Source organism: Lichenostomus cassidix, chromosome 5 (assembly GCF_008360975.1).
Source record: "Lichenostomus cassidix isolate B80296 chromosome 5, HeHo_3.0, whole genome shotgun sequence".
Lineage (NCBI taxonomy): Eukaryota > Metazoa > Chordata > Aves > Passeriformes > Meliphagidae > Lichenostomus > Lichenostomus cassidix.
Genome location: NC_139486.1, coordinates 44,331,682 through 44,355,068, shown reverse-complemented (window position 1 = coordinate 44,355,068; position 23,387 = coordinate 44,331,682). Strand labels below are relative to the sequence as shown.

Sequence of the window (23,387 nt, the reverse complement as noted above, 5' to 3'; positions counted from 1 at the left end):
TGCTGGCCACACCAGGAGACCAAGGCTGCGTTTTGTCACCTCCTGTAGCGCTGCCTTTAACCCCATCCCTTGTAGACTAAACCTAGAGCTCAGCTACTGGCCTTGGCATGTTTTTGTGCACGTTTATCTGGAGCTGTCCTGTAAAGCATTCTGTTTATATCACTTCAGAAATGCAGTTTGACTGCACAACAACAAGAAAAAATGTGCTTACCAGCTTCTCTGTACTGATTTGCCTGACCAGAGTGACCTTTCAAACCCTGGATATCAAATCGTGGAGGAACACTTCTTCCATCCACACAAGTTCCACTTCTCACACACAGACACATGTCCAGCAGAATTTTTAATGTGAGCCCAGGCAGTTCTCATGCTCATCTTCCTCATTCACCCAAAATCTCTCAAAAACACCCCAATTTTAAGTATAGTTTAGGGTTCCACATTGGGTCGGGTGTGCCATGCTGGTAGAATTTGGTGTCTGTGTGGTTCAGCAGTGCAATAGTGAGTGACTAACATCCATGCCTCTATAAATCTCCTTCTGGTTAAGCTCCCTTGGAGGGAGAAGGGGAACATCTTATGGTCACACAATACCTATCCTTCAGATAACACACTGTTGCAATATCTCCCCAGGATTCCTGTGATTCTTTCAGAGGAGGGCCTTCCCAAGTCCCAGACAAAACCATTCCAATTCTCCTTATACTGGTGTTTGCAGCAGACTGGTTTTGGAAAAATATACTCTGTCCCCTTGGCACAGTATGACTCATGGCTGAGAGCTGGGGGATTGAAGACTATTGTTGCTTCTCAGTCAATTTTTAAAAAAAGAAGTTTTTGTTTTTAATTTAATTTTCAGGTCTTATCTCAACTGCCAAAATGGAGCTTGACATCCAGTGTGAAGAGATGAGCCCATCTAGATGGGCTGAACTTCTGACCACAATGAAATCCTGCAAAACCATCAGGTAGTAACTAGTTGTTTATCATCTCTTTGAAGTAAGAACTGTAGCATTTCTCTCGTGTGGTTTTCATCTTCAGAACTGTTTGAACTGGGACTTAGAAATTGCACAGCAATGGGAATAATTCTACCGATTTTTATCCAGAAAGTTAATTTAAAGGGATAAACCCCTACCCTCTTGCAAAGTTTTTTCAACTACAGATAAATATACTTTGGTATGAAGTAATGTTGCCCTGTTTCTTGGCATGCCATAGGGCTCAGCTAGGTAATGTGATTTAAATATTTGACCACCATTTTGGTTATTCTGCCTTTCTCTCTCGAGAGGAGAGAATTTCTCTGAGCTTATTGGGCTGCAGGTTTGATGCTCTCAAGTGATTTTGCCTTCAGTAGTCAGGTACAAGCCACATGCCATCGGCTTTTAATTCTTCACTTGACTTTCAGAAGTACCGGCTGTGTTTGTTGAACAAACAATGGGAGGGAACCATCTCCTGAGGTGTAAGGTGTAGGACAGGACTCAGAGGAGTTGCTCCTGCAATATTTTCCCTCTGCTGGTTGGGAGTTCACACTTCACGGGATGGCATCATCTTGCTGGGTCTGGAGAGCAGAGGCCACAATGCCTCAGAGGGCATTGGACATGCTGAGGGTGACTTCCTTTTGTTTTGTAAAGGAGCCTTTTGCAGGCAAAGCTTCATGGGCCTGGCCTTGACTTCCCAGGGTCTTCCTTGGGTGGCAGAAGGCAGTGGGATGGTTGTCTCCTGGGCACAGTTTGGGCTGCTCCAGATGCAGTGGATGAGAGTGACTGCAACAGAGGTTGTTCCATCAATGTTCAACATGATCCCATTGCAATTCATGTTTTTCTTACCAGAGGGAGGGAAGGAGAAATGTAGTAGAGCCTCAGCTTTTATACTGTTGTGTAAGGAGAAGTGAAGAGGCAACTTATGGCAGTCCTGGCTGTGCCTGGGGCTGTACAGTTCTTCATGACACCTTCGTTTTACTCCATGTCTTTTCTGCCTCCCTCTGTGCCTCCCTGGCTGTTCTGTGCTCCTGATACTTTCCTTGGCTCTCCTTTCAATCCAGTTTGTCCCCAACAATGTAGCAACAGCTAGAAGAATGCTGATGTCCAGTGGGAGAGCCACTGCCATACTGCAGAGTCAGGGTTTGTGTGCTCAGCTCCTGCTGGAGGAAGATGATGCAAACCAGCATGACTCACCTGCAAGAGACCAACCTGCTGATGAGTGTCTCTGGGGCTGGCCAAGGACCCAGCTTGGCTGTTCTCTGTGCAGAGCCAGTCTGACAGCCTGTAAGCTGCCTCTGGGTAGACAGGGCTTCAGATGGCAGGCAGTTTGTCACTGTAGCTGTTTAAATGAAGGTGCTTCCTCCATCTGCAGGGGCATGGCTTGTGCCCTCTTCTGTGCAGCAGAGAGGAGGAGCAAGGCTTAGGGAGCTGCCATCCAGCCCATCCTGTAGGACAGCCCAGAGCACACCTTGGTTTGGGCCATGCAATGCCCAGCAGGTCCTGCACATACTTGTGGAGGCATCCCAGGAACTGCAGGAACATTATTCACTCTGCTTTCACAAGCAATGCTCCAGCTAGGGAGAGCAGAGCAACTCTGAGGACTAAGGTGTTCCTTTTGTCCTTGTCTTTCAGGTTGGATGACTGCAATCTCTCCAGCAGTAACTGTGAGGATCTCTCTTCCATCATCAATACAAATCCATCCCTCACAGAGCTGAAGCTGAACAACAATGAGCTGGGAGATGCAGGTGTTGAATACCTAAGTAAAGGGTTGCTGACACCAAGCTGTAGCCTACAGAAGTTATGGTAAAGCCTCATTGATTGTCTTGCTCTATCATGCTGTCACAAATGAGTGTTTTAAGGTCTCTTAAAGAATCACAGACAAAGGCAGGTTTAATATAAAAGTGAATACGACATACAGTTTGTTGGCAGGGTTCACTCTACTACTTACTAGATGGTTAAAGCACGTAGAGAAAAAGCAAACAAAAATCTAAAATCAATAACCAATGTCAACCCAAATACTGTCTACATGGAGGCTGGGAGAGGAGGGGAAGGATCAGGACAGGAAGTGGTGAATAAAGAAGACACTCCTTTTGAGTCCTAAGGTTCAGAATCATTGCTAAATTGAGTCCTGGACTGGAACAACAATTTAGACCTAAAAGTTTTAACAGCACTTGAACTTAACAGCTCTTAATTAATAGCTCGGGTTAAATAATTTAACAAAGGTTCATACAGGATTTACTATAGTGCACCAGTAACTCACAGGCCTGATTTACAAATCTAAAGAACTTAATAATCTTGGATAGCAACAATTACAGGCCGTTTGCTGTAGCATATTCCTACCCACAAGCACACAAACCTAAAGGAGTATGTACAGGGTGCTCACATGTGGAAAGTTCCCCTCAAATTCAGTGAAGGACTCACATGGGATGCCTTTGAGATTAAGCCTCACAGAGTGGGGGTGTCAGCCCAGGATCCGTTTTTTGGCGATCCTCGGAGTGCAGCAAACTGGAGAATTCCCTGGCTCTGAGAGCCATTTTAGAGGCACCTCACCAAATTATAGCATTAATGGGCTGCTCTCAGCAACTCTGGTGCAGGAGCTTTAGTCAGAGCCAGTGGCTGCAGCCTCTGCTCCTCAGAAGCCCTCAAAGAGATGCCTTCTCTGTCCAGCATTTCTTCTGCAAGGTATTGAAGTCCTCCAGCTCCTGAGGTGAACCTGGGATCTCCATAACACTGCCTTGTAAAAATCATTTGCCTTTCAGATCAGGTATTAAAAGTCCCTGTGCCCCTGCAACGAGGACTCAGACAAATAGAAAGTTCACTGTGAAGCTGATTAAACTCCAACTCTCTGATGGGCCTACAAAAAATAACTTTGGTACTTTGTAGTGGAAGACTTACAGTAATATTTCAGAGAGTTTGCCCTAGGCTTCAGACCTCTCCATATGCTCAAGTAACAGGCTGGATTAGGCTTTTTTAGTTCTGTAGAAATAGAATTGTCCATTTTTGGGGTTCTGTATGGTGCATTAGGAAATAAAAGAGCAACCAAACCCAAGTCAAACCTCCCTGCACAACACCTGTCCATTGCCAAAATGTCTTGTCTGCTAACTCTATAAACACTCCATAGCAATACTAGCACAGTTCCTATGCCACTTCTCCAAGCCTGAGTGCTGAAGGATCAACTTCGTAGATCCTTCTTGTACTATACCATTAAACTTCTAAATTCTGTTGTGGTTGGATGAGATTTTAACTTCTACCTACTCTGGATCACATTTCTAGAGGGGGCAAGAAATTGTAAGATGCCTTTGCCTTATCTCTGGGGTCATCTCATGGTATTTAAACAGTTAAGCAGTTGTTAGGCTGCTTCTTGTAGGGTGGATCCTTACTCTACTGAAGGTGCTGTATGAGCAATTACACTGAAGGAAGCATGGGAGCTATTGTCTGTGGCACAGGTATAATACTAACTGGAAATATATTTTGGCATACCTGTAAAATAGTAACCTGGACAAACCACTTCCTAGATGGTCATGCACTGTCAGAGTCATGGTGTCCTCCCCAAGCTCAAACCTTGGCAGATAAACCTCTCTGAGAAGAGCCTCTGTAATTCTAGGAGTGCATTCATTCACCCCTATTTCCTCTCTCCTCCAGGCTGCAAAACTGCAATCTGACCAGTGCCAGCTGTGAGACCCTGCGCTCTGTCCTCAGTGCCCAGCCATCCCTGACAGAGCTGCACGTAGGGGATAACAGACTAGGAACTGCTGGCGTGAAGGTGTTGTGCCAAGGGATCATGAACCCCAGCTGTAAGCTGCAGAAGCTGCAGTAAGTAGTCACTGGCTCCTTTGGTCATCAGACAGGCCATGCTTGCCTTTCCCTTGAGACAAGCAGGAGTTTTGTTGCCAGATGTGGATTTGTTCTTGTTTTACCTGAAACTGTGTCATGCTTATTCATGCTGGTGGGTCTCATGGGTTTGGAAGAGTCGGGTGACTGTTTCCATAGGCTTTGGTCAGCCCTCCTGGCAGTGATGGCTGTAAATGCAGGACTTCTCAGATAAGCAGGGAACAAACATCAGATTCTGCTGCCCTTGGTCCTTGTTTCATGACTGAGCAGGACCTGGGTCTATTTGCAGCCCCCAGCTTCTCCTGGGCAGGCCCAGAGGTGAGGCTTGTGATGATGTTGCAGTGCAGAGCTCAGCCCTGTGTTCCAAGCTGCCTGTGCACTGGTTTAATGGAAGACTAGTGTAAAAATTTGTCCTGCTAGGGTCCCCTGGAGTCTAGTTTAAGAATTAATGCTTCCTGAAATGAGCAGAAAGAGGCTGTTAAAAACTCTCTTTCCGCATTGCCTGGTCTCAACTCACATTGGCATGTTTTCTGCCCTGGCTAACACACACAAGGCCTAGCTGATTGCTGTGGTAGCAGGATGTGTGAAGAGGGTTGTCTTTTTGCCTGGACTTCTTTTCTCCTTGCAGGCTGGAGTATTGTGAACTCACAGCTGATATTGTGGAAGCTCTCAACGCCGCTCTGCAGAGCAAGCCCACTCTGAAGGAGCTCAGCCTGAGCAACAACACACTGGGAGATACAGCTGTAAAGCAGCTGTGCCAGGGACTGGTGGAGGCAAGCTGCAACCTAGAGCTACTACAGTAAGGAAGAGTTGGTCATCTGTAATGGCAACTAGTGCTGCTGGTAGTCATACCATCCATAGGACAGGAAAAATTGTCAGGACTGCTTGAAATTTAGGCCAGTTTTTTTGCTGGCTCAGATTTATGTAGCTGGAAACTGCATGCATATGTGTGGGACTTCCATTTTTGTAGTTTTTGGTACCCCAGGTTAAACTACCACTTACCAAGAGAGACTGCTTGCTTGCCTGTGTCTCATAGCAGAGGGGCAATCACCCTCAGTGGCTCTGGTTCTGAAACTGGAATTACCAGCCAGCTGAGTATACTTATTCACAGCCCTTTTTTGCTGCAAAACAAAGTTTGGCCTCGTTTCTGGGGTAAAGCTCCTGAAGGGCTTTATGGGAGAAACACAATTGATTTTATTTTTTCCCTGTGGTTCAGCATGGGTTGGCTCTGCCGGCACTCACTGTGTGATACTGCCAAAAGTTCCTCTTAAAAAGGATAACTGATGTAAAGGGGAAGTTTGGCAAGAATGATCCTTGCATTAGTGCATATGAATGGCAGGGTCAAAGTGCCCTGCAGCCTTGTGAAATGCAGGAGCAGTGTGCTGCCTCACCCAGTGTCTGTCTCGGACACCTGAACCCTCTCTGAGCCTTGCAGGATGTAGCAGTGCCCAGCTGAGCTGCACTGGTTTGCAGCAAGGAACCAGTCCATAGACCCCTCTCAGTGTGAATTGGGATGTTGGGGTGTATCTAACACAGTGGGTCTGGAGCAGCAACTCCAACTGTGCTTTTTCCTGCAGCCTGGAGAACTGTGGCATAACCAGTGATAGCTGTATGGAGATCAGTGCTGTTCTCAGGAACAAGTCATCTCTGATGGATCTTTCTGTGGGGGACAACAAAATCGGGGACTCTGGTCTGGCTCTGCTGTGCCAAGGACTGATGCATCCTAACTGCAAAATCCAGAAGCTGTGGTAAGGGTGGACAGAGGTTTCTTAAATCCCTTCTGCAGTCTCTGAGCTGTTTAGGTTGTGCTGCTGGTTTGCTCCTAAGTGGAAAGTTTCTCAGTTACTCCCTCCTTTCAGCTGGAAATCAGTTAATTCCCAAAACTGGGTGGAGGACACCATGAACAAGTAGGGCCACTCTGAAATTGCTTGGATCAAATTCTGGGGAGAGGGTGAAGTTTGTCTTGGCTTTGTCTTGGCTTCCTGTTACCTGTCTACTAGAATTGCATATTTCGGTTGCTTCTTTTTTGTGTTACAAGCAGAGCTTTTGGTGCAGCAAGTGGAAGTTAAGGAAAGGAGGAAGCTGTGTGGTATGATGTATGAAAGGAATCAAGAAAATTAGACAATGTAACCAGAAATTCAGAATACTAAAACAGGAGTCTGTTTTCTAATCTAAGTCATTCTTGGGAGAAAATAACACTTTATTCTTCCCTTCAGGTTATGGGACTGTGATCTCACAAGTGCTAGCTGTAAAGATCTCTCCAGACTCATCAGTACAAAGGAGACCCTCACAGAGATCAGTCTGATAGACAATAACCTGAGAGACTCGGGGATGGAAATGCTGTGTCAGGCGCTCAAGGATCCCAAATCTAAACTTCAGGAGCTATGGTGAGCTGCTGTCAAGTTTCACATACCCACTGCCTTCTTTGGAGGCCTCACAGAAGAAAGATGTAAGTGAAGTAATGCCCAACCACATAGATCCTCAGTTGCAATGGTTCCATAAGCAACTCCTGCTGGTTGTTACTGAAAGGATTTATAGAGTTAAAAAGGGTTTTTTAGACTTAAAGACTTTAAAAGGATTTGTGCATCTTAACTCTTAGACACTTTGAAGATCTGCCCCATCACAGTCATCCTGTTATAAGCAAAAGGAGACCAAGCATCACTTGCGGAGCTTCTAATTGTTTTATCGTGCAACAAATGGCAACTGAGAGACTTTTGAAGTTTGAAAGGCCTGAGGGAATAGCAAAATGAGTGCTGTGATCAGATATCTCAGGCTCTCCACAGGAGCAAAGCTCTCTCACTGATGAGACAAAAGAAAGCTCTAGTGACATAAACATTTCTCAGCCTTCCTCTCCTGTGGAGTGTGTTACTTTTTAGGCTTGGATGGTCTGGTGGCTGGGAGAGGAAATTTGTTCATTCACTTAGAACTTGAACTGTCCTGCATTGCAAATTCAGCTCCTGCCCCCAGCTGGGTTCTTCTCCAGTCCTGGTGGCTGGAAGTCAGTGAGGTGCCTCAGGAGTGCACAGTGGAGCCAACAGTGTCTGTCAGAGCAGCACACTTCACTTTTGGTTGTTGTGTGCTTTCTGGGCAGGTGCCTTTCCTAGGTGTGTGCTCCAAGACAGACATCCCACCAACAGAATGGGAGAGGTGCTGCTTAGAAAGGACTGAGCAGACAGCATTGAGAGGAGAACAGGCATTGTGGGAAAGCTCTGGTTCCTCTGTTCACACTGTCTGGGCTCCTGTTAAGGAAATGTAAAGTGGAAGGTGCCTGTTAGTCTCTAGATGTCCCACCTAGATCTCATGTCACTTTCGCCTTGCAGGGTTAGGGAATGCGGGCTCACCACTGCTTGCTGCAAGGCTGTGAGCTCTGCTCTCAGCACCAACAAGCACCTGAAAGTACTGCACATGGGTGAGAACAAGCTGGGAGATGCAGGTGTGGAACTCCTGTGTGAAGGGCTGATGCACCCCAACTGCAACATCCAGTCCTTATGGTAAGGTGCACTCTCAGAAGTCATCTGTCTTGCTGTCTGAATTCACCCTTTGACTTCTACTTCCACGGTCCCTATGGATGCCAGCACAAGTGCTGGTCCAGCATCACCTCCAGCCCTAGGGTGGGATTTGCCTTCCCCATGAGCATGTTCCCTTCCCAGCTGGGCCCAGCTCTGGGCTGTGTGATGCTCAGGGCTTTGTGCTTCTTCTCTCCATGCTGTTGGACAGAAGCCAGAGCTGTGCTCTGATGCCTGAGTTCACAGTGAGTGAGTGGAGCACATGGGTCATGGGAGACATCAGTAAGACTTGCAAGACTGTCCCAGAAAGATGTTTGCTGACCATTTAAAGCCACTTGGTCATCAACTGAGAGGCCTCACTTGCCCTTTTTAGAGAGATGGTTACAAGGCTCAAGTAATAAAGTAATAGTAGTAAAGCTTAGAGCTGATTTATGATCAGTTTAAACCAAAGAAATGATGCATGATGGTGAAATTGGGAATAACTTCTGTGGCTTCCTTCTAATCCTGTAGCCACAACGCTGTTAAGCTTTAGGGAGGACTTTGAGGAGTTCAGCAGTCATGAGGGCATGCTGTCTCTGTGGCAAGACCCAGGCTAGCCCCTGCTGATGTCTTGGAGATGCCACCTTAGCAGGGATCTCTGGTCCATGCTGGGGATGCCCATGTCTGCTGCCCTGGTGTGGTTAGGTGTTTCCTGGAGCCAGGGCTCAAAGCACTGGCCTCTCCCTCTTCTCCCTGCAGGCTGGGTAACTGTGACCTGACAGCAGGCTGCTGTGCCACCCTCGCCACCGCCATGGCCACCAAGCAGTGCCTCACTGAGCTGGACTTGAGCTACAACCCTCTGGAAGATGAAGGCATCAGGAAGATCTGTGAAGCCTTGAGGAAGCCCAGCTGCAATGTGCAGCAGTTAATGTGAGAGATGTTGGCAGCCCTGGCAGCGGGGGTGGGAGGCTGGTGCTAGTGAGGAAGTAAGGGGGTCCTGGGTTGTAAAGCATATTTCTGGCTGCTTTCAAAACTAGATGGGGCCCTTCCTGGTGTGTGACCTTCCCATACTGGCCAGCTGGGCATCTTTCTCTTCCCTTAACAGGAGAGTGCTCACTAAATCTCACCTTCCTTTTTGTTTTGGTGTAGCTTGTACGACATTTTGTGGAGTTCTGAAGTGGATGATGAACTGAGAGCCTTGGAAGAGTCCAAGCCTGAGGTGAAGATAATTTCATGAGTGGTGACTGCCTGCAGAACAACGTCAAAGCAATGTCCTCTTCTTAATCTGAACTTTTCATACATAAAACTAATTAACTTAATAGGCAATTTTCTTGTACCAAAACCATTTGTGGATTCCCTGAGTGGGTGTCTGGGGAGCTGATCGACTGTCTCTGCATCTCTGGATGTACTAACTCTGAGACTCATGAAAGCTGCAGCATCACTATCCGTGAAATAAACAATTACTGTCTTGTAGAAGTGGGTCTCTAGCCTTTAGGAGCTCTTTAATCCTATAATCCCTTCTAACGAATTAGTTGGGTTTTGAAGAGAGCTCCTTTCCCAAGGCAAGAGAACTACCCACTGTATTGTTACTGGGTGGTGCTTTTGATAGGTCTCTGGGGAAGGCTCTTAAAAAAACTAAATGTTTTTAATCTAAAATGGAGGTCTCCCCTGTCTTTCCCTAAAAGAGTTCTTGGAAAAGCAGTGGTGGCTGAGGCACTAGAGAAAAAAGAAATGAACAGCTGTTCAGCTGTGTAATGTCAAAATTTGTGTCCTTTGAAAAGTGATTTTCCTACAAACAAAAGATGCTGTGTGCATTTCTGCTAGTATGGGAAATGATTAAATGATTGATATGTTTGATCTGGCAAAGAATGGTTCTACAGGAACTTTATACTTAATTTTTCTACTTAAAAAAATAAAATATATCTGTATATTTCTCCTTTAAGACCAATCTAGTTACTTGTGAACTGCAATACTACTAACACCTTGTTTTACTTGTTTGTTTTTGATTAATCCCTAGCTGAAACATGCCAGAGGAAGATCTTAGTCTAAGCCTTAGATAAAGAGTAACCCTAGAAGATGTTCCAGTTTTCAGGGGACACTCACTGGGTTTTCATGCCCAGAGTTGTAATAAATCCTTGTTCCAAAGGAAAATGCAGCTGCTGCACACCTAAGCCACAAAAGAATGAGTATAGCTTAAAAAAGATATACAGCAGACCTGGCATTGCCCTTGGCTGGCCTTGCAGGAAGAATTCAGAAAAAATTCCATTCTCCAACGTGTCTTTCTGGAGTGGTCACTTGGTCTTTCCTTCACTGGCAAATTCTGTGTGGACACCCAAGGTAAAAGTGTCCTCCAGGCTTTGCTTTCTGCTGCTTACATTCATCCTGTAGAGGCCACAACTGGCTTTTCTTTGACCTAAAAGATTTGACCTAAGCAGTTTCTACAGTAGCCTTCACAAATCTGAAATGGTGTATGATAAATAGCTTAGTTGTGTCTTCAGGCAGGTGTGAAGGATAGGATTTGTTTTTTTCCTTAAGGCATGTCTCTCACAGCTACCCAAATGCTAAAAAATGCTAAAAAACCCACTTCTTTTTTGCTTTGGTCTCCTCCATCAATAAAAACCCAATCTCAGGGGCTCATAAATAGGCATTTCAGTTTATGGTCTCTCCTGGACTTGGTGTGCACAGATGCCCAGGTTAATTACAAGCCAGGGAAGAAGACAGGGCTCCACACAGGAAAGAGATGTGTAGGGAGAGCCAGAAAAATTAGGCTTCAGGGAGGGTGTAAAGACAGCCCCCTAAAAAGACACCAAATATTATTAGAAGTGGATTTTTCCCATCCTGGCTACCCAGGAAGGGGGCACTCTGCCCTTGCACTGCCACCACAGTGCCTGGAAAACACCTCCTCTTCCTCCCCCACGGGCAGATGAGCATTGGGAAGGGTCTGCCACCATGGCCCCTCTGTGGGTGTTCAGCCTGCTCCCACCTGGGGTGAAGCCCCTGCCTGCCTTCAGTCTCTGAGTGGCTTTGCATTTCCTCCAAGAACGCAGACAGAATTTGGAAAAGTCTCTGCAGCAAATGCCACGTGTCCAGCTGCTAGCTACAGCAAGGAAAACCACAAGAGCCATATTTTGTCTCCTCATGAGCTCAGGGCATCTCAGGCCAGACCAGCCTGGTACAGCTCTACAGTTCCCCCAGGGTGGGGATGAATCTGTGCATTCAGAACCTGTGCTGTGCTTTAGGACAACATAAAGTCCTGTGCTTGGCTCTAAAAAGCAGGTATAAATCCCAGGACCCAGGAGCAAGCCACTGTAGCAAGAGACACTTGCACTGATAAACAAGACTCAAGCAAGAATTTCTATTCCTAAAAACTCATTTGTTTTGGTCCAACTTAATTCCCTGACAAACCTTGTCACAGCTGTGAACTTCGAAGAGCTGAAAGACACAGAAATTTGCTTCTGCATTTTAGATGTGTGGGTAGGCACTATTTTAAGCTAAAGTAGTCAGGAACTGAGTCACAAACCTTTCATGTGGACTAGGTAGTAGGCTGGCAGGCAAAGCCTTACTCATACCAAGATCACAGCTGGAGCACTCAGTAGTTCCTGGGACATTGCAGTCACATCCTGGTTCTCAGTCAGAGCAAATGCTTGGACCCCCGTGATACAGTGGTTTGCAAGTACTGAACTTCTACCAGCAAGTTTCTGGTAGAAACTTCTGAGTTTCACCTTGTACAATGAAGCTTAAAGACAATATTATGGAGCCAAAATAGAAAGAAACTAAGAAATACAAGTATGACTTTCAGTTTAATCAAATACTAGAACCTTTAAAAACACACCCAAGAGATCTTAAATTCAGAGAAAACACATCTGTATTTTGGACCTCAGTAACAGCAACAGTGGTTTAGGCTGTAGTAAAACTTCAGGTTTCGGCTAGTAGTTTCAGATTCTACAACAAATCTAATTTTTTATTCATCACAGCATATGGTCTTGAGCTGGAGGTCACAGTGTTCCAGTTAACAGTGCCAGAAGCAGTTAAACAAATACTACTGTCCTCACAAACAGTTTATACCCCAAACAAACCTCCTACTTGCTTTGGAATACCATCAGGTCACAGCTGCCCTGGCATCCTTGACTGCTGTCTTGGTGCCTGGGCTTTTTGGGAAGGAGTTCCAGCACAGCAAGGCCCCAGGCACCAACCTCAAATAATAGTGATGGTACCAGCAATTTCAGTGCTCCTGTTGAATCTGAAAGAGGAAATCAAACCCACTGTGTTTGAAAAGTTAACCACACACAACTCCCTGCATTGAAAACAGTGTTTGCCATCTGAGTCACTCCCAAACCTCTACTAAAACAGTCTAAAAGGGACTTTCTTCTTGCCTGAATTCCTCTTTTGCACAGAAAGTTAAAGTTTTCAATTATAATTTCCAATATATCTCCTCCTTTGTGTGTGCTGATCTCATCAGTGGCCCCTTCTTCCACTGCACCTCCTTTTCACTTCATCTCTTTTACTAATGGGGAAAAAACATGGGGAAAAACATGGGAAAAAAACCCCAAACAAACCACTAGGCAGGAAAATTCCTCTCCCCATAAGGTAAGAAGAGTTCTGATCTACTTTACCCATTCCCCTCCTGACAGCTGCAAATGAGCCATGGACATTTCTCCTCCTGAGGCACAGCATTGCAGCCCCCTCCTTCCTTACTGAGTGATGCCCACTTCTCTGGCACTCACATCATAAACGCCAGCCAGTCCAGTACACTCCCAGCTTAGCAGGGACTTGCAAATTGGCAGCTTGATGAATAATGTGAGGTCAGTCTTGCCTCTTTCAGCCACAGCCAGCTGCATCCACCAGGAGAGGCTACACAGCCCCCAGCAGGAGGAAGAAACTGCTGGGTCAGATGACTGCACAGATGATAAGCCTTTCCGAGCTAGAGGGCAAATTGGTGACATGTGGGATGCAGGGGATGGAAACTTTAATTGGCTGATATCGTGTCAGAGCCTATCTGGTTTGCAATTAGAGGCAGGTATGCAGTGGGAGAGGTGAATTGTTGGCACTTTCTCAAGCCCTTGAAGATGTTCTGGAGCAAACACTCAGGAAAAGTCCTAAGCCAGGCCGGGCTGCCCTCAGGCTGGCGCACAGCAGCCCATAGTATCTGCAGAGGGAAATAAAGTCCCAGCACAACTGTCACTTGCACAGGCACCCTACATGCAGCTCATGCAAATCCTCTGCTGCTCCCTGTTTCCTACCTCGCTGGTGATTATCACATCCCAGGGACAATCCCATGCCACTGGGACAGTGCACAGACCCAGCAATGCCCACCCCAGCTTCTTTACATCCCCTGTGTGTTGCTTCTGCCTTGTCTACCCTTCAGAGAGATGCTTAGTTCAGACCCCAATTATGCTTGGCAGATGATTAAAGCACCTCTTTGCTCCTGGGAACAGAAGTGCTCCACAGGTCCTATTGGGATTGTCTGGGATGTGCTGCCTGCCTCCATGACCTCTGGGTGCAGGTCAGCTAAACCAGCTCCTCGTAGCTGGGTTAGAGGTGTTAGCTCATCTCCTGCATGCCATAACCTCAAACCAAGGCGTGAGGCTGCACTCTGAGATAATCAGAAGATAAAGCACCAAAGAAATTGCTTTGCAGCACTGCCCACAAAGAGGGTAAAGAAGACTGTTTTGTTCATCCCTGACTCCAGTGGGGAGTTGTTGCTTTCTATGCACCAGGCTCCCAGGAGATCCATTCTCTGCTCTGTGCCACGGGATGCAAAGCAAATCTAAATTAGACACACTACATGGCAGGCAGCCCTGTCTCCTAACTACAGCAGGATCAAAGATAGCTGTAATCCCACCGACGTGGGTTAGAGTCACCTAATGAATGCTCTGGGGAGGAAATCTGGCTGGATTTGGGTCACTTGAGAGAAAGCAAGCAGACCTTCCAAGGCTGGAGAGAGAGAATGGAACTGATCTGAGACTTCTCAGGAAAGTTTATCGAAGCCCAGGTGGAGTGAAAACCAGATGAGGGAGGAAGGAAAGCACTGGAGGATGGTGTACTACATCCTTTGTCATCTCCATCCAGATTTCTCAGCCCTGTAATCTCTGTGTAATTTAGCACCATCTTCTGAAAGAGAGAACCAGTTCTGCTTTCAGATGGCTCATGGCTGCTAAGCATTTCAAGCCTTTCTAGGCTCCTGGATTTTAGGCCCAGCAGTCCTGAAATGGTATGGGATAGCTTCAGCACATCTGAGACTATGAATTTAGATCCAGAAGCGCGTGCAAAGATTAAAGAGTACCCATTCACTGCTGGCATCAAGCTGCAACATTACATGTTTATCCAAAAAAACCCCCAAAAACCTACTGCTTTGGATAGAGAGAGTAGAGTTAGAATAACTCCATAGCAAAACCAGGTGGAAAACACATACTCTCCGCCCATTCATTTATTCTGCACCCAGGAAAGACTTGCAGAGCTGGAAGGACTCCACCAATACAATATGTATTGGTGTCACCAAGTCCAGAAAGGGGTTAGAATTGCTCTCCTGCAAGCCCCTCAGAGCTCAGCCTCTTCCTTCATGCCCTGCCCTGGTGCCTACTGGGCCTCTCCCAGGACCTGCAAGGGAGGATGTGTGGAGCAGCTCTCATTGTGACTCTGACAGCTGGATTTTCCACACAGGCACCCAAAACACCAGCCCTCCACAGCTTTGCTACAGTTAATGGAGCAACAGCCTCTCCACCTTGCTCCTTCCCCACGTATACCGTGTTCTGATCCAGCTTCATCAATATGGGCTCCTGCCTTGCTGAGAGATTTCCCTTTGGTGAATGACAGGGAGTTAATGTGTTTGTTTGGAAATGAGTGCCTGCTGCAGAGATGGAGGTATGCAAAATATACCCTACACTGCAGCTGGGGAGCAGGTGCTCACCTGGAACCTCTGGCAAAGGACCTCAGGAGAAATGTGAGATCAGCCATTAGTGTTTTGGAGCCAGAGGTAACAAGGATCACTATACAAGGATCACTATAACAAGGAGCCCACTATACTCCAGCTGAAAGAGATATTAGCAACCTATGAGGAGATTCGAGCCACCTCAGAAGTTGTTGGGAAAGCATCTCCTCTTGGTACCACAACTGCCAGTGCTACTCTGGATGTTCCAAGGAAACATCCCCTCAACACATCACACAACCAGCGCTAGATGGAGTAAGTGGGTAGCATTGATTATACAACGAGCCTGAATGGGAAAACTCTATTTCCTAGGAATCCTAGAGGAGATTATGGACTGGCCAGAAGGCAGACATTTTGGAGCAGTGTCTCAAAAAGGTGACTTGTGCCCAAGAAGCACCACCATGTAAAGAGTTACCAGAAAATGAAGGAGGCTATGGGATCTGGGAGAGTGTTGATAACACACCAATGTTTCGCCTACTGCTGAGCAGCACTGTCCCTCTGACATTTTTCCCCCATCAAGGGGCTGGGAGTGGGCAAGATCCTGGGAGAGGACAGAGTCAGGCCAGCTGACCCAAACTAACCAAAGGGATGTTCCATACCATACAATATCAGCTCAGGTATAAAAACTAAGGGGGGGAGAAGGGAGGGGGGGCATTTGTTCTGCTACAATGTTTGCCTTCCAGAGCAACCACTCCACATGCTAAAGCTCTGTGTCCCGGGAAGCGCCTGAACAACCTTGCTGATGGGAATCAGAGATGAATGTTTCCCTCCGCTTATGTACAAGAAAACTTTTGCTTCTCTTTTTTTGCTTTACTAAACTGCCTTATCACAGCCTAATAGTTTCCATCTTATCTGGCACACAGCCAAGGTCAACACATTACAAACTTTTTTTGGAATCCATTCTCAAAAGAGAGAGGACAGAGGAGAGGGGAACCCAAGACAATATATTTTATACACAATATTGCACTTCCATTTCTATGCCAGTAATATCAAATCCTGCTCTTCCCCTCAAACATAAGCCTTTCCTACATTCCATTTATATCACAGTAATAGAAAATACTCCTCTTTCACTCCAGCAGAAGCTCTTCCCAGGTGTGCACCATGTGTGCAACAGAGTTCAAAAATACTGGAGATGCAAAGTAGAATAGAATAACCTAGAACAGCATGAAACAAAACACAACACAAGATATTTTACATGCAACATTGCACTTCCATTTATATCCCAGTAATAGCAAATCTTACTCTTTCACTCCAACAGAAGCTCTTCCCAGGTGGGCAGTAGGGCCACACACCCCCTTGCCCCTGTTTTCCAGGCAGGACTAGGCAATCACAGAGACACACAGCAGGGAAATGGGGAGATGAGATGAGCTCTTCAGGACACAAGCAAAAGGCAGTGGAGAGGTACCACAGTGTGCAATGGAGCCCAAAAGGAATGGGGATGCCAGCTAGAGTAGAACAGAATGGAACAAAACCCAACACAAGTTATTTTATATGCACTATTGCACTTTGCTTTTATCCTAGGAATATAAAACATTGTTCTTTCCACTCCAAGAGAAGCTCTTCCCACATGTGCACCAGAGCCAGGACTAGACCAGTGACAGAGATGCACAACAGGGAAGTGGGGAGATAAGCTCTTTGGGATGCAAGCAAAACAGTGGGGAGGTATCACAATGTGGGACAGGGACCTTGGTTTGTCTCCTTATCCATTAAGGGAAGCTTCAGAGCTTTTGAAGTATGAGACTGAAAGAAGTGAAAACACTGGCAGATGAGTTCCTGGGGGAACTGTTACAAAATCTCTCCTCTCATTTAATCAATAGTTTTAATTTACTTCCTTCTCCATTAACCATCTCTTAAATTTTCACTGAAAAAAAAGCAATTGCAAACCTTTCCCATAATTTTTTCTTCCTCTATGGCCAAACAGATCCAGTTTCCTCTCCCACTCCAGCCCGTGTCTTGGTTACTGGATGTGGTTTCCAGTAAAATTAATTCCTCAAGTTCCCAGTGACCTTCCTGCAGCTGGCCATGGCTCACTGGGGAGGAGAAACTCCAGGCAGGCAGCTCTGCAGTGGGGGAATAGCCAGCTTAGCAACAGGAGAGAGGAGGCAGAACCAAAATACCACCGACAGCTGCTAAGAACAAATTATTAGAGGCTATTAGAGGGCTGCAGCTGCTACTGTCTGATTAAGAGAAGAGACAAGGACAGAAAGAAAAGCATGACAAGAGGGGGATTAAAATCTGAAAGAGCCTGTCCTGTATGGCCAGGGGTGAGGGAAGCAGCCTGTGCTTTCTCTGCCTCTTGTAGCACAGACTGTGCTGTGCATTTCATTCACTGTCCAGCCTGAGCTAACACACAGCTCCTGAGCAAGGCCATGCTTTTTCCAGCTCTGTCTTCCCACTGTCTGAACCAGGACTAGATGCTCATAGCCATAAAGTGCCAGTGCCTTGTCTGGAGAAGAAATGTGTAATGGCTTCTGGAGATGTTTCCTTCCCTTACTGCTCTGAGGAACAGAGTGGGGCAGTCACCAGGTGTCACCATACAGCCAGATGAGAGGCTGGCCCTCTGCAACATGAATAAGACCTCAATTGCCATCAGCAACCAGAGGGGTCAGAAACCCCACAACCCCCAAAATTCTTTAGTTTTCAAATGGGTGCCCTGCTAATTTCTTGGGCATTTTATTTTTGGGCTCTTTGATGTAGTGAGGGGGAACTGATTTCCCCAAAATCTGTGTTTCATTTTTCAACCAGCTACTCCCTGCACACGATCTGCAGACATCATGGGCTGGCAGTAAGAAAGTGCATGAAACTGAAGGCTTTGTACTTTGAACCCCTTTCCACATTATGCCATGGTGCCCAGGAGCTCAGCTGGAGGCAGAGGGAAGGGGGTCACCCAGAAATCTGGAGTTGCACCACCAGCAGGATAAAGACAAACCAGTACTTCAGACCTGGTACAAGCTCACAGGTCTCCAGGTGTTAGGCTAGAGGTGTAACCAGCCAAGGATTGATGGCTTTCCTGGGGCCATGTAATCCTTTTCTGGTCTTGGGCCTGTTTGCTCCTCCTAGCAGTAGCCAGCAATTGCTGGCAATTTTGGAGCAATTGCTGCTCCTGAAAGCACAGCTAGACTAGATGGCTTGAGGGTCTGAACCCAACTGGTGGCTCCCATGTGTTGTTACAGATATCAGGTTCCTTGACAAGTGTTTAGTTGCACATTACTTCAAAGCTCCTTTGATTTGGCCACTATGTTCTCCTGGGGTAGCAAGCAGAAACCCAGGGAGCTTAGACTGGACGTGGGAAATGGCTGCATGCTGGAGAAACAGCTGTGGAGGGGGGACACAAAGAAGGGGCTGAGGGCTGAAGCCGTGTGTGAGCACATGCAGTGACAGCCCCAACCTACCATGGAGCAAGTGTGGGCAGCTGGCAGAAGACGTGCCCTTGTGCAAGGGGATTCCAACATTCCCAGCCCTCCACACAGCCCTGGCAAACCGTGCATGGAGGAAAGGCCAGTACTCAGCAGGATCAGAGGGGTCATGGCCTCCACACAGCCTCTCCAAGTCGGTCTGAGAAAGAGGACAGAGTCACTTAATGCTGCTTGACGCATTGACCTACAAGAGCAGTAGGTCATTAGCAGGGTGGAACCACAGCAGAAGAGTTTTTTTGGATGATACCACTGAAGAAATGCACCTGAAGTTTACTTCTTGACATGGGCCCCTTTGCTAGCATAAGAACACAATCCTGACTTCCCCAAAACCCATGACTATGAAAAGAAACACACAAACACAGACCCTAAAGGCAGGTAGCATCCCTTGAATGAGGTTCAGCTGTGGCCCACAAGGATACACAATTAGAAGATTAAAAGACACTAAAAGGTTGATTGATTTATCTACACTCTAACAAGAAATGTAGCTAGGAGATTGAATTTGTATTGGCAATTGGCTTTCTGGCACCTCAGAAAGCCATCACCATTTTTTTTCACTAGTAGCCTCCCAGGCTTGGCTTATTAGGACTTCCAAATTTGTTACAGGAAGAGTGAAAAGAGGCCTTGGGGCAATTGGAGTGAAACTGTCTTGGTGTGAGGCCTACTGTGCTTGCACAGAACAGGTTGGTAATTGGAGTGCATCAACCACTTCTCTTCTCTGAGATACCAGTCAGAGGCTTTCCATGGCAGTACAGCCATCCCCAAACTGAGCATGGGTACCTCTCGTGTGCTGCAGGCACAAGGTTCATATTTCACCTCTGACCTCCTTGAAGAAGCAATTTCTCCAGGGAAGGATGCTGCTCCCAGCACCCTACACTGGCAGAGCAAGAACCTGGCAGCACCAAGGTGACCATGGTGAGAGACACACCAGACATCTCCCTATCTCACATCATCCTTCTGCTGGAGGAACCCATGATGGATCCTTAAGGAGGGAGGGGTGAAGCTAGATCTGCCTCCCCACCCTTCTTCTGCCCACTCCAGCTGGATCTGATGGCTCAAATGTTTTCTGCACCCTGAAGCAGGGATTTGAATATACCTGATGACATTTTTACTGCACTTAATTCTAATGAATCCAGATATTGCTGCCCATATCTATTTAGTCTTTGTCTGAATCTTGATGTATTTTTGCCCTTGGGAATTTCTGGGGCATGCTCATTGCATGTCATAGAGGAAAATAAATTAAAGAAAAAGAGATTTTCACAGCTCAAAATTTCCTTTCACCTGTTTCACTGTCATGATGTGATAAGAGAGACCCATTTATCATTTCCTATACTCCCAACCTGTCTTGTGACTCATTTCCCAGGTTTCCAAAGTGGCAGATTCCCTCATAAAAGAACCATTCTCTGACTTGCCTGCAGGCAGGTGTGGGTTGGAATGCTAGTTTTCCTTTGTTTTGCGTTTTTTTTTTTTTTTTCTTAGTGGCACTGCTTAAAAATCCTGCCACTACGCCCTAGTCACAAGACAGGTAAGGTTTCACCTTTGAGAAATCTGTGTGGATGGGGTTTGCATAGAGTATCACAAAAATAAAAAGAGTGATGAAGGTCACAAAGGCTTACGTTGGTGTGGGAAGCAAGTGAAAGGAGGCCAAATATGGTTTGATTGTCTTGGACACTTGAGGATGTACCTTTGTCTCAGTTTAGAAACAATTTTCGGAGAAGACACTCTGGAATGAGTCGTCTCCTCCAAACGGGGTGCAACAATCCCTTTCCCCCGATAGAATATTAATATTAATGGTTGAGAGTGGAAAAAGGCCCCAATGGTTTATTAAGAAACACAATGCCCACAAGGCAAGGGGGAAAAAAGTAAATAAATGCTAGATATTAAACCGTCAGACCTTACCCTCACACATAGACCGGAACAAACCCGAAATCGCCTGGGGAAATTCCCGCTCACGATGTGACAAGAGGTACGAGATGGCGCCGGCGTCTCCCTCAGGGAAAAAAACAGCCAAACAGGAGCTTCACGCAGTAGTTCGGACAAGGGATGAAAACCTGGGGACTCTCTCGACCTCCTCTCCATGGCAGAGGAAGCAGCTGGGCTGGAGCCTTTTGGTTTGTTTTCTCTGCCCGGCTCGGCTCCCCGATGTTTGGGGCGGGACGGAGCGGGCCTCTCCCGCCGGCCCCTCTCCCTCAGGGCTCGCTCCTCTGCTCTCCGTTCGCCGCAAAGATAGCTCAAGGATTGCTGCTGCAGCTTCTCCAAGGCCAGGGAAGGGAAAAACTTCTTGCCTGGGCTAACAAAACCGAGCTAGCCGAGTAAAAGCAGACAGCACAGCACCCCCGAACGCCTGGGGAGTCAGGCTTTGAAACAGCGCGCCAAAAAGCCCAAAGCTCCTCGCTGCCCCGGCCACACACCTTAAAGATATAACAACCATTTGGGGGCATAAAGCGGAGGATCAGGGAGTAGATTATCATCATCAATCACCCCAAGACAACCACTTGCTCTTCTACAGTGGACAGTTTTTCTCTCCCAAACACAATATATTGGATTTCACTTGAAGTTCTTCACAGGCTGTGCTGCCTTCACAAGAGCACACATGAACATCAAGTCTGATTCCAGATGCAGCCAGGCGATGCTGAGTTGAGGGAGAAAAAGGTGGGTATGTATAAATAAATACACAGTATTTCTATATAAATGTATATTATTATGTGTCTATAAAAATATTTACATGAATATGTACAAATGTCCAGACAGCTGGGCAAATAGTTCTGCAGATCCTCCCAGAAAAATATCACTGGAGCAAAGGGCTATCAAACCACAGAGCTGTAACTTTCCTTTCTTCCTCATGCAGATTTTCCTATCTCAAGGCAAAGGGTGGGGAGAAGCAGCCAGCTTCTGGCTCACAGGTGAACACACTGCTCAGGAGACTGTTATTCCACCCTCAATATAATGACTCAGTGTGTTTATACAGTAAAACTATTAAGATAATTTTACTCCTTAAAGTCTCAAAGTTTCCATAATTAGCCTCTGGCAACTTTAGGTTTGGAGCTATTAACATGAATTGGAGGCTCATTCCTGTCCACTTGCCTGTCCTGGCTGTTTGCCGCGTTTGACTAGTTTGGGGGTGCCTAGGATAGCTCTGACAGTGAACTGCAGGCTCAAGTCCTCACACAGCTTCTCCTGCCTACCAGTAGCAACTACAGGCAATGATGTCCTTTGGATTATAAAGCAGAATGCCCTACTGAAGTAGCAAAAAGAGTTTTGATGATCCACTGGAGAGTCCCAGGAAACACACAGTGACTGGGAACCGTCTGAAAGCAGCACAGAATGGAGAAAAGAAGGCCCTTCTGTTTGGTCTGGGTGGCTTCAGCAAGAGGCCTTAATAATTGTAGTATTTGTAAGTAATTGTAAGTATTCCTTGTTTTCCAGGGTTTATGCTCCTTTTTCCAAGCTTGGCTTTGTAGTGCCAGGCTCTCATGCAGGCGCCAGCAAATTTGCATGAGCTCAATGTGCAGCTGCTTTGCTGGAGCCAGGATCTGGCCATGAGGGTGGAGTGCCAGTTCACTCTGGGACCAGCAGAAGCCCCCAGCATCACCAGGGTTTCTCACCACAGACTTCATGCAGTGCAATGAAGACAAGCTCTCATCTGTAGATGGCTGGGAGGGAAGGGCTGAAGAAGGGGGATTTCTCACCTTGAACTCCTGTAGTTGCCCGAGGGACAACAGTGTCACACACTTTGCTTTTCTGTTAAAAACAGGCCTGAAGGCACTTTCTTAATGTTTATGTAGCCCTGGCAAAATACCATTTAAGGGGACTTGAAGCAACATGCCCACTTCAAGCATGCCTGGACACCAAAGTTCTCAGATCCTTTTTGTTCCACACTCTGTTAAATCTCCTCAGACTATAGCAAATCTGAGATTCATCTCTAGAGACAAATTTTGGGGTCAAACCGATTCAGCATTTAGTTACAAGTCTCCTAAACCACAGTTTCCAGTGCTATGCTGCTATTCAGAGAAGAACTCTGAGGGCAGCCAGGATGTGTCACTGACCAGTTTGAGACCTCTGGCATCCAAGACTTGGTCCCAGCCAGGAGAGTCTTCAAACAAGGCTGGGCTGGTAGAAACAAAAAATTAAGATGATCATGGATTTGCCCCATTGAATAGCACCTTACTTCAGCTGCTGGCCAGGAAAAATAATTTCAGAGGTACTGGCAGCCAGCCCAGGCACATGGATGCAGGATTGAGCAGCCTTTGATCGGCTCAGTTTGTTAATCTGCCCACACGTGCCATGTGTCTCCTCCCCAGGAGTTCCCAGCTGCTTTGGTTCCTGGCAAACCTCCCATGTTCACCCTTCCCTCCCCTCCTCCTCTCTAAGCACCTGCTTTCCATGGCAAGGGAGGGAGTGGAGCATTGGCTCTCCCCTTCCCTCCCAGCCCAGTCATCGTGCAGTGCAAGTCCTGCGCTCCAGACAGTCTCTTCAACTGCAACAGAGACAAAGGAAGCTGTTGAGGTTGTGAGTCGTGCATGTGCATCAAGTCCAAGCCTCTCCTCCACCATTCCCATGCTCTCCACACTACTGGGCCTTTGACAGCCCTCCCACCACGACCCTAAAGTCATTCCTGACTGTGCTTCTCATGCCCCACATGGGCCCTTTGGGTAAATAGAAGCCACTCAAAATCTCTGCCAAATGTGAGTCCTCCCTCCCCTGCTTGCAGTGGCCAGGCTGGCAGCTCCCTGCCTGTGCCTGCCCGGGGTCCCTTTTTCCTGGCCTGTGCAGC

At 46.8% G+C, this 23,387-nt stretch overlaps 1 protein-coding gene and 1 long non-coding RNA gene across 2 annotated transcripts; one reads left to right on the top strand and one right to left on the bottom strand.

Annotated features, from left to right (window-relative positions):
• Window positions 1-850: 850 nt before the first annotated feature.
• On the top strand, window positions 851-10,217 carry RNH1 (ribonuclease/angiogenin inhibitor 1). Its single transcript, XM_085062727.1, has 9 exons — window positions 851-950; window positions 2,592-2,762; window positions 4,602-4,772; window positions 5,419-5,589; window positions 6,368-6,538; window positions 7,007-7,177; window positions 8,111-8,281; window positions 9,035-9,205; window positions 9,425-10,217. Exons 1-9 carry the CDS (start codon window positions 865-867, stop codon window positions 9,510-9,512), a joined length of 1,371 nt encoding a protein of 456 aa, XP_084918853.1. The 5' UTR covers window positions 851-864; the 3' UTR covers window positions 9,513-10,217.
• On the bottom strand, window positions 947-23,094 carry LOC146436492 (uncharacterized). The gene is made up of 4 exons (XR_014852687.1): window positions 22,988-23,094; window positions 22,303-22,723; window positions 20,513-21,245; window positions 947-2,153 (listed from the first exon to the last, which is right to left on the bottom strand). It is a non-coding gene; the product is annotated as an uncharacterized LOC146436492 (long non-coding RNA).
• Window positions 23,095-23,387: the final 293 nt, after the last annotated feature.

Coding starts and splice junctions, on each gene's coding strand:
- RNH1 (XM_085062727.1), top strand. CDS start 865: ATGGAGCTTGACATCCAGTGTGAAGAGATGAGCCCATCTAGATGGGCT. Junction 951..2,591: donor AAATCCTGCAAAACCATCAG/GTAGTAACTAGT, acceptor CTTGTCTTTCAG/GTTGGATGACTGCAATCTCT. Junction 7,178..8,110: donor TCTAAACTTCAGGAGCTATG/GTGAGCTGCTGT, acceptor TTCGCCTTGCAG/GGTTAGGGAATGCGGGCTCA.